Source organism: Polistes fuscatus, unplaced genomic scaffold (assembly GCF_010416935.1).
Source record: "Polistes fuscatus isolate 324 unplaced genomic scaffold, CU_Pfus_HIC Scaffold7, whole genome shotgun sequence".
In the NCBI taxonomy this organism is placed as follows: domain Eukaryota; kingdom Metazoa; phylum Arthropoda; class Insecta; order Hymenoptera; family Vespidae; genus Polistes; species Polistes fuscatus.
The window spans coordinates 367,898-378,776 of NW_025113151.1; the positions used below are offsets into that span (position 1 = coordinate 367,898).

The 10,879-nt window shown below is 29.7% G+C and overlaps 3 protein-coding genes across 5 annotated transcripts; 2 read left to right on the plus strand and 1 right to left on the minus strand.

Moving 5' to 3' along the window:
• Positions 1–307: 307 nt before the first annotated feature.
• Positions 308–2,459, minus strand: LOC122524011 (glutamate--cysteine ligase regulatory subunit). 2 transcript variants are annotated; one of them, XM_043646042.1, is made up of 6 exons: positions 1,965–2,457; positions 1,700–1,762; positions 1,488–1,605; positions 1,201–1,400; positions 1,012–1,126; positions 308–917 (listed from the first exon to the last, which is right to left on the minus strand). In XM_043646042.1, exons 1-6 carry the CDS (start codon positions 2,049–2,051, stop codon positions 766–768), a joined length of 735 nt encoding a protein of 244 aa, XP_043501977.1. In that variant the 5' UTR covers positions 2,052–2,457; the 3' UTR covers positions 308–765. The 2 variants fall into 2 exon arrangements, with proteins under 2 accessions (XP_043501977.1, XP_043501978.1); XM_043646043.1 differs by having other exon boundaries at positions 816–938; positions 1,965–2,459.
• A 251-nt stretch (positions 2,460–2,710) lies between these two features.
• On the plus strand, positions 2,711–3,592 carry LOC122524012 (transmembrane protein 14C). Its single transcript, XM_043646044.1, has 3 exons — positions 2,711–3,047; positions 3,253–3,442; positions 3,513–3,592. Exons 1-3 carry the CDS (start codon positions 2,972–2,974, stop codon positions 3,571–3,573), a joined length of 327 nt encoding a protein of 108 aa, XP_043501979.1. The 5' UTR covers positions 2,711–2,971; the 3' UTR covers positions 3,574–3,592.
• A 362-nt stretch (positions 3,593–3,954) lies between these two features.
• On the plus strand, positions 3,955–9,685 carry LOC122524013 (ornithine decarboxylase-like). 2 transcript variants are annotated; one of them, XM_043646045.1, is made up of 9 exons: positions 3,955–4,330; positions 6,370–6,543; positions 6,621–6,874; positions 6,960–7,036; positions 7,120–7,293; positions 7,388–7,727; positions 7,821–8,035; positions 8,134–8,342; positions 8,476–9,685. In XM_043646045.1, the coding sequence occupies exons 3-9, from the start codon at positions 6,688–6,690 to the stop codon at positions 8,600–8,602; spliced, it is 1,329 nt and encodes a 442-aa protein (XP_043501980.1). In that variant the 5' UTR covers positions 3,955–4,330; positions 6,370–6,543; positions 6,621–6,687; the 3' UTR covers positions 8,603–9,685. The 2 variants fall into 2 exon arrangements, with proteins under 2 accessions (XP_043501980.1, XP_043501981.1); XM_043646046.1 differs by having other exon boundaries at positions 8,433–8,524.
• Positions 9,686–10,879: the final 1,194 nt, after the last annotated feature.

The following is a 10,879-nucleotide window of genomic DNA, read 5'->3' on the forward strand; positions in this document are numbered from 1 at the left end:
ATGCTAAAGGTAGCTGCTGCTACAGCAACGTGGCTGCTGACAAAACGAAAACTTGTGTTGCATATATTGTGAACGACGTCTATCGACAATAATGATGGGATTTTCTTTGAGATTCTTCTTCTATTTGTAGGATTCCTTTTTTTCAAACAGGTATACTTATTAAATAGATTTAAATGATATATTTGTGTTTTAAAGATTTTCTAAACATTTTTTACTTCATTTGCAAGTTTTTCCTAATTTTTATTTTAATACCACGTATACTGTTAATTTATGTTTTATGCTTTTACGAAATTTGCTCAATTCTCGCTTTAATATAAAAACACAATTTATTTGTTCTTATTCCACGAATTTAAATTGTAAATACAGTTATGGTTGAAAAATCATATTCGTCTCCTATATGTTTATATACAAAGTTCATATATATATATATTTATACATTTATAATAACTTATATAAATTTAAATTTTTAAAATATCACTGTATTCAAAAATGCACGCTTGTTTTTGTATTTACATTCTATAAGTACAACATATGGTGTAAATTGATGGTAGCATAGGTGCTAAAAATGCATCATACATATATATATATATATATAATACTTCAAAAATGATTAATTATTCTACATCTATTTTATTAAACGTTAGTAAGTAACACTCGTTAAGTAACATTCAATTAAACGTAATTGAATGGGGAATATTAAAATATATGAGATAATGAAATATTACCTAAATTATTTTCTAAATAATTGTCTATAAATATTAATTATTAGTTACGCGTAAATAATTTTTTAATGTAAATTAGGTATCCTTTAGAGGTCAGTATACCACGGCATTTAAGATGTATTTGATATTTAACAACCCAATGTAATGACACTGGCGAACCAAATATCTCCTTCAACATATCCTCCGGTAAAATTTCTACATATTAAGATAATAAGACTATATTATATAGATAAAAGAGATGATAATAATTAAAATTCATTAATTATATATTATGATCAATAATATTTACCTGATGGATCGCTGTGCGTTAATAGTTGTACATCGTTTGCTTTAGAAAATTCTTGTAAGGCTGGTGGAACGATGCAACATGTAGCCAAATTAATTTGTACGATATCAGGTTTTACCTATATAGAATCATTTTTGTATATACGATTATGAAATGCATACAATTTATTTATGAAAATGTGACGTGACTTACGTTTGCCCATTGAAAGAGTTCAATAAATGTATTAGTACTTAAGTCGCTCAGTCCTACGCTAGACAATTTGCCAATTTTTACATATTCTTCGACGGCTCTCCATAAAGATTTTAAAGACATTAATATATCTTCGGAATCGTGTTTAGTGCTATAAGCAATCACCAAGGATTCAATCGTATCCGTGTTCAAATGTTCAAAGACTAAAAGTTTTCATTTAATAATACTTGTATATTTAAAAACTATATAAATGTACATGCATATGTGTAAATATATATATATTTACATACCCTTGTCTAATGCATCTTTCAACGATTCAGCTTCGGGAGATGAAACAAAAACTTTGACGGTTACTTTCAATTCGGCTCTCTCTATATTTTCAATACCGGTATCTCCTATACCATTCACCTATGTATACAATTTTAATAGATACATATTAATGTTTCTTCTTTAAAAGTAAATAAAGTATCAGAATATTGAAAAAAGGATCTTTTATACGTACAAATACAATGTTGTCCCCTTGATTCTCTTCTTCCCTCAAAATAATCTTCAGCGTATCGACTAACTGCAAATATGCATATTATTATTTGACATCAATTAAATTGACATAAAGTAAATGAGCAACATTGAAAAATATATAATAGAGATATAACTTTGGAAAATAAATAAAATATACGAATGTGCAATAAAACGATATCGTTGTACATATGTGTGTGCATGTGGTAGATTATACATAAAAAATTCTTAAGTAGTAATTAACAACTAACCTCGTCTCTTGTATTCTGACTAGCCTTTTTTTTAGCCTCATCTAAAGAAAGTATATTGCCAGTATTAATTAATAAATTGCGAGACATTTTAATCGATTAAATAAAGAGAATAAAAAGATACGCTCCAAAGAATACACTCCACTATTGCGTGCTATTACAAAATATGATGTTAATAATTACGACACTCGGTAGATAAAGAAAATCTGCTCTATAACGAACTAGTATTATCCAACCATTTATCAAACGACAAGATGGTTTTTACAATTTCTCGATTGTAATGTGTCACGACGATTCAATCGTGTCACGTACACACACTCAGTTATTTAAATCTCTTATGTCATATTTTACGTATTATCTATGATCTACGGTAAATATGATGCATTGACTGATAACAGTAGTAGATATTAGCTCCTATATATTACTCAGGGCAGAGTGTTTTAATCTCCGAGATAGTTAACAAATCTAAGTAGCAAGCTTATTTCAAATATAATAACAATAATATGAACAATTAAAAAATAACTGACCTTGAAAAATCCCTTACAATTTCTTTCCAAATTTGGCACGTGACGCATTTCATTATTACACGTTAATTATATTCACAATTATTATTATAATTAAAACGTTTAATAATTAATAAGAACAACTTTTCATAAACTAATATCACAAATTTATCAAGTATAGAAAAAATTCCAATTTCGCGGGATTTTTAATACGTAGAATCTGATTGGTCAATGAGTATATAATAAATTTCATCAATCAATTCGTCGAAGAAACTGCTATTGTTCTGTTTTCAGCCATATAATGTGCTCGCTCTTATAAAAAAGAAATTCAAAATGGAAAACATTTACGGCATTCATTTTTAAATAAAATGTCGACTCTATAAATTAGTTAAACTATGACGTTGGAACTGTGATAAGAGAAAGAGACTGTATTGATTATCATTAATCTTCAATTTGGCATAATCATTCAAGTTGAGATATTTTCAGAGTAAACAAAAGAAAACAAAAATGCCAATTGATTTTCCTGCATTTGCTTATGCTGCAGCTGTTGCTGGCGGTGGCATTTTAGGTTACGTAAAATCACGTAAGTTTATTATTATTATTTTAAATATATATATAAAATATTTATAGTAATAAGTATAGACTTTATCAAAATTTGGTATTACGGTTTATTCATAATGACATTATGATAGCTCTATGGTAATGAAATATTACAAATTATTAAAAGCAATGTATTACTATTCGCTACTAGACAATCATACTTATTAGTATGTACTTACTTTTTATAGATTCTATTCCATCCCTTGCTGCGGGATTAATCTTTGGATCCGTTCTTGGTTATGGAGCTTTTCAAACATCTCAAGATCCAACCAATGTTGGAGTCTTATTAGGAACAACTACTGCGCTTGGAGGTTTGATGGGTTATCGGTTTTATAATACTGGAAAGATTATGCCAGCTGGAGTGATAACGATCATGAGGTATACAATGTCTATTTTGTATATACAATGAAACGAATAAAAAGTACATTATTTTCTGTTATCCTTTCAGTGCTGCGATGATAGTAAGGATAGTCACAAGATATTTCTCACCGCCTGTAAAGGCAAATTAAACAGGGAGCTTGTAACGCATATTGTTTATAAATATAAATATATATATAACGGTATCCTAAAACTGGAAAAAAAATGTATTTAATTCCAGAGTATATATATATATATATATACAATTCATACATAAGTTTTCTTTTCATGTATAATATACGTAGAATATTTTTCTAGAATAAATATGTAAACTCATTCATATTGTCATAAAAATAATTTGTCAACTGGCCTATCGTATCGAAATATTAAGTATCGATTAAGTACGAAGCAATCCTATTTGTTATCTCGAACGTGTCACGATGATACTGGAGGCTGATTGGTTGATGGGAAAAACAGTTAGAATATTGAAAGAAATATCGAAATAGAAATCTCGAACGTACGATTAATCGATGATATTGTAGGATGTCTTTAGGAGCCCTTTCTGGGAATTCTTAATGGTGTATGTTCCGGTTGGAAGGTATTTCGTGACTCGGCGTATGCTTTCGTTATTTTATGAAATAGAGGAAGTTGTTATAATATCCGGTATCGAAGTTAGAATGTTCGTTCGTGCCGTATAAGCTGTTACGAACGTTTAAACGAATGTTTGGTTTCGATATTTTGTCGAAGAAATCGTTCGCGATTGAATATAGTAAGCACTGGTCACCGAACGAACTAATTTTTCATATTTTTCGAACGATTTGACTGATTTTTGGGATCCAGTCACCGAAAACTTCCATCATTCCGTCAATAACCGAGTGCCGACCCGCTGGGTGGCGATCTTTCGATAAGGTAATTTGATTATTATATATTTCTTTCTTTTTTTTGTCTTTTTTAACCCATACTGATCGTCGTTACATCAAAGGCGTAACGTGCAATCGCTAAGAGATGATTCATGATATATTTTTTGATTTTTCTATTTTCAAGAAATTCCGTTGAATACGATGAATTAGAGATGTCACCTAAGAATTTCCAATTAAAGATCAATTTTTTTGAAAAATAATAAGCGAGGTGGTAAGGATGGTTCATTTGGAATTAGGAATGTTTATAAATTGACTATATATATATATATAAGTACTTGAAATATTTAAATATTAATATTTTATATATGGTAATTCTTTGTTTTTCTCTTTATTGATTTAAAGCGATGGTTAAACATTTTTGTTAATTATTTAAGAGCTTAAACGATGTCTTATTTAACTATAGAAAACATAGCGAATTTGTAGGATTAAACTTTCAGGGAAGATATCTTTCAACGGAATAACTGCGGATCTATATATTTTTTTATGATTTCTATTGAAAATAAATGTTATCAAATTTTGTCCTTGACGTTAGGAATATTTTAAAATTAGTTTGAATTAAATTGTCAAGAAGTATTTTTCATCTTGCACGTATCGCTTTTAAATGCTACTTATTCTTTGTTTTAAAGTTTGCGTATCTGTCTGATGATTAAAGTCTTATATATTTACATCTTGATAAGATGACATTTGTGGAACAGCTGAGCATATATCTTTGACTTTTCTTCATCTAGCGGTATCTCATTTAGTCTGGTATTTCCTCTTCGAACTAGCAAAATCATTATTATTGCATCAGTTAGACAATTCCGCTTAAAGAATTTTTTTTAAAAATTCAAGCATAATAATAATGACTACATTGCTCATGCATCAATGAACGAATATAATTAAAATTGAATTTTTTCTTTTATTATATCCGTAATCTATAAGAGGATACCGATGGAGAGATACGTTATATCGCACAGATATTTCTAATTCTTTTTATCTACTCTGATGAAATCGTGGTCTGTAATAATAGAGAAATAATTAAATTTTATATTTATCTTTGATCGAGACAATGTTTTAACTAGTAATATAAAATAAAGTATCCCAACTTGGAAATAATATCATAATGATATTTTTATAGCTATCTTATAATCAACTTAAATAATCTTGATAATAGACTAATATATTATATCTAACGATATTTCCCTACCCCCAATGGATTCTGTTTTTGAGTGACGTGTGCATATCGCCTCCTCCTTCGCCTCCTCGTTCTCCTCCTCTTCCTCGTCCCTCTTCTGATCAAAGTTCTATGGACCATGTACCTCTTAGCTGTCAGATAAGATTCATTAAACATAAAGTAATCTTTGGAAGCATACGGAGACTGCCTGATAATACTTATCTTAGACATATAAATAGTGGTCCAAAGCGTAGTTTCTGACTTAGTATTCTTCCAAATTTTCGCGAGTTTACAAGATTAATTTCACATATATCACTTAACCTAACTTTTTCTCGTTTTCTCGTCTCTTCTAGTGTTTCGTCAATTATCGCATTATATTAATAATACATTCTGAATTGATTAGAAATAAATCTATAAATAAATAAAGAGGCGCGATTAACGTGTTGTGAATTTGTTTATTGCATGTGTGATATACCAAGCACGAGAATTACGCTCCACACTCAGGTAGGATATAATTAAGGAAAAGGTTAAGTCCATTTGTTAGACAAAATTGTTATCATTATACTTATTATCATTTCTTTAAGATGGATTTCTGCATGTATATAATTTGAGCAAGTTATTAAATTGATAGGTCATATCTCAATCATCTAACATACGTGATAAGATAAAATATTTTTGTCCGATAATTTTTCTTGCTCTTTTTTAATTTTATTACTATAGATGCGTTTCTTCGATAACTTATTGAAATTTTACTTTATTTATATCTCATTTATTTCCTCAACCGTTAAAATTATCAAAATTGATAAAGAAAAGTTGTATGGAATAATGCGCAGCGGTTGAAATAAATTGATATACATATACTTGTGTTCTCGCAGGGTTCTCTCTGCGATAGGCTGGTAAGCCAGTCTACCGTTGGGCGTGTAACAACCAGCGGCAACTGGAAGTTGGCCCTGAACGCAGAGCCCCCGTGGCTTTGCTAGCACCCCCACAGTGATTTTGTCTTAACCCGCTTCCTCACGACTCTACCAATTCTTGTTGACAGCTGCCTCGTACGTAGACTTTTTTTTTTTATTTAAACCTAATGCAATTTGTATTTTATTATGCTACGATTAATTTGGCGTTTTAGTTTGCTGCCTAGCCCCTGCAGAGTACCATTTAAGTCTTAGAAAAAAAAACATAAAAAAGCATTCAATATGAAGGTATCAAGCTCGGATGAACGTATCCATGTGTTGGACCATGACTCTAATGTCATGACAGTCATCAAAGATATTGCCATGAGCGGATTGCAAGAAGAACCCTTCTATGTACTTGACATTGGTGATATTGTGCGAAAACATCAAATTTGGAAAGAAAAAATGCCACGCGTCGATCCATATTATGGTAAATAATTATTGATCTCATGTTAATGTTAATTTCCTTGCTATGTAATTATACCTTATCAGGAAATAATTATATTTAATTGTAGCTGTCAAGTGTAACGATCTTTTAATCGTTATCGAAGTCCTGGCTGCCCTTGGAATTGGATTCGACTGTGCTTCTAAAGTATATACAATATTATTTTACAGCATTATTTTCCTATCAATTGATAACTCTTATATTAAATGCTTCCTTTCTCCTCCACTTAGAATGAAATTAATAAGGTGTTAAGCATCGGAGTTGACCCATCTAGAATTATATTTGCTAATCCAGCGAAGCCTGCTTCCCACATTCGTCATGCATCTGCTATGGGAGTGGATACGATGACAGTAGACAACGAGAGCGAATTGCATAAAATTAAAAGAATCTTTCCAACGGCCAAGGTAAATTCGTTAAATTATTCTGGACTATCATCAGTTTTTTATTTGATTTTATTCTCTAACGAATAAATAAAATCGTTTCATCATTTTAATGCAGGTTGTTATTCGAATTCGGTGCGATGCAGATGTAGCTCAATGCCAACTCGGTATGAAGTTTGGCTGCGATCCGACCCATGAAGCTCCTAATCTTTTACAGCTTGCAAGAATATTAAATTTGGATGTAATTGGTATAAGTTTTCACGTTGGATCAGGATGTCAAGATCCACCCGTCTATCATCGAGCTATTCATCATGCAAGATTATTATTTGATCTGGCATCCGATCTTGGATTTAATCTGTATCTGTTAGACATCGGTGGTGGTTATCCAGGAGATAAAGGAACTAGCATTGACAAGATCGCCGATACCGTCAATAAAGCTCTCGATGAATATTTTAACAGTAAGTAATAAGTAAACCATAGGAAAAGCATCAAAAATATTTAATAGAATTCATTTTTATGATTAATAATACGAAAACTGCTAAAATGTTTAGCCGATGCTGTACACGTAATTGCTGAACCTGGAAGATTCTACGTAGCATCTGCATTTACTCTTGCCACAAGTATTCACAGCAAGCGCCCGGTACATGGTGATAAAAATTTTCCAAATACGATCACGGAAAATATGTATTATATCAATGACGGCGTTTATGGCTCTTTCAATTGTTTATTATATGATCATCAACGCGTAACACCTCTTCCCCTCAAGGTAAAAATAATTTATTAGATATTTCTATTTAATTGAATATTTTATTACGCAAGAAAAAGCATTTCACGACAACTGACAATATTTAATTTATATAACAGAATGGTTGCGGAAAATTGATTCCCTCAAGTATTTGGGGACCAACCTGTGACGGTTTAGATAAAGTCGTTGAAAATATTCTACTCCATGAAATGGATATTAACGATTGGATTATTTTTGAAAATATGGGTGCATATACTTTACCTGTTGCTTCACCATTTAACGGATTCCCAATACCAAAAGTTCACGTTGTCTCCGATAAAAACATTTGGTAGGAATATCAAACCTTTTTTACTGCAATTTTACTGAAATTTTCTATTATACAAATTCAATTCTATTAAACACGTTGTTATGTTTATAGATTCTTTTATATTCTTTTATTTTTATTTATTTTTGTTTTCTAGGCTCTTATTGAAAGACGCTTTACCTTTAACCGAAGATCATTTTGTAATTGGTAACACGCCAGCTAACTTACGACTTGGCCTTGATATCAAGGAACTAATATTGATGCATGGTATAGCCATGGCATAGTCCGACAACTGTTTAATTGGCCTCTACAGACTTTTTAACAGAAGACACAATCAACATCATCGTCAAACATCTACGAAAATGTTAGGGTCAATCTTCTTAATGAATATTCCGAAAAAACAACTTTATACGGTAAACAAACGAACTCGCCAGCTTATTATCATAGAAACTAAAAACTAATAATCATGTAATATTAATTATATAATCGCATTTTTTTTATTCTTAGTTACAGAAAAAGTTAACTAGTGAACTTTTATTACAAAGAAATTTCAATAGTTGCTATTTTATTTGATTTTATTTGAGGGAATATTTGTCTATTTTTTTTTCCTTTTTTTTTCTTACATATATCAAACAAAACATGCTAAAACGTCCATAATTGAAAGGAATTTCGTTTAATTGAATACAAAACATATATTGCAGCAACAAAAACCAGTACTTATCTGCATCACGTAATTAAAAATGTTTAGGATGCATGCCACGCATATACGCAATAGAAGGAAAAAAAGAAAAAAAAGAAAAAAAAAACAGTTGTAGTTTCTTTATCATTTTAGACGTAGGCTATTCGCCATAGAGGAATCGATGTTGATTATTAAAATAATATCTTCTTCGTAAATGTTCTAAAATAGATTTTGCATGTTACAAACATATATGTATATACATATATATGTATATATATGTATATGTATATATAGCCTTAAGAAAAAACACGAATTTGATTTCTACGTATCGTTATGTATAAACGAACTAAAAGGTGATTTCATACTTATCACTTATAAAATTTATATATATGTATATGTATATGTGTGTGTGTATACATACATATACATATATATACATATATACATACATACATACATACATATAGGAAATTTAATTGCACAATCATTCGCTTTTAATAATTTTGTTTCTTTCGCTATAAGGGTTTGTCAATTTAAAAAAAGCTTAAGAGGTAATAAATAACTTGAAAAAAGTTAAGTAAAAATAACGAGAAACAAAAGGGGAAGAGAAAAAAGGAAATGAACATATAATTTAGCGTTTGAAAAGTGACGTCATATGTGCAACACGTATATACATATATAGAGAAAATCAACACAACAAATAAGTGGCACAATTATTTATACTTGAATTTTCTTCGTAATGAGAGAAAACAAAAGATAAAAAAAAAAAAAGAAAAAAATAACAAACGGCAGATGAAAAAGAAAAAATGATAAAAAAAAAGAATATAGATATATGATATTACTAATAATTTAAAACAACTCTGTAGGATTGCTAGGAACTTATAAGGCATTGAGGCAGCTGTCACAGAAAAAAAACGACGATTAGTTTCTTATTAATTATTATATCCTGATTGTATTATATATATATGTATGTATCAGCTATTATTATTATTATTAATTAATTAATTATTATTATTATTATTATTATTATTATTATTACTACATAATTGTTAATTCATTAATTATCAATATCAATTGAAAATAATAAAAGAAAAACACGTGTAATGAAATATTCAAAGCCAATACAGCAGCTACTTCTAGATAAGAAGAACATGGCAGAAGAAACCTTCATTACCATCCATCGACAATCCTATTATTTAATGTTTAAACATATATCAATATTGGACGATATTAAAATTATTAATGTAAATATCTCGCGGTGTCAATTTTAGAGATCTAGGAGTGAAAGCAAATGTTTCAATAACGAAATCTCATTTATTATTTTTTGTTCTTTTTATTTATTCTTCAATGTACAAATTACTTCGAATCGGATATTACGCAAAAGTCTGAAAAACTTTCTACTTTCTATAGAAACAAATCTACGACTGAATTCTACATAATAATCATGATTACTATAATACGTGAGAACGAAAATAATTTGTCAGAGACAAAGATTAAGAATGGTGTATCATCCAAAATCGGAGTTTTTTCTTCGCGGCTATTTAATATGTGTAAGCGAGAAATAGAGAAATAGCGATTGTATAAGTTAAAAGCGAACGTTCGAGAGGAGAAGTAAAAGTATTAGCGAGAGAGCGAGCGTGACCTTTCGATCGTTTTCCTTAGGATTCGGGTTCATTGGGAATCTTGGGAGCTTGTGCAGTTTTCTGTATTCAGCGAGATATTTCTGTATTTTCAGCGTTAAAGAAGATAATTTGAAGAAAATCATTCTGATCTGCTTTACAAGGAAAAAGGTATATTCGGAAAAAGAATATATCTCGAATTTTGTTGTTAATAAAATAAAAATAAAAAAGGAAATTAAATGAATATTTACAGTGCACTTAAT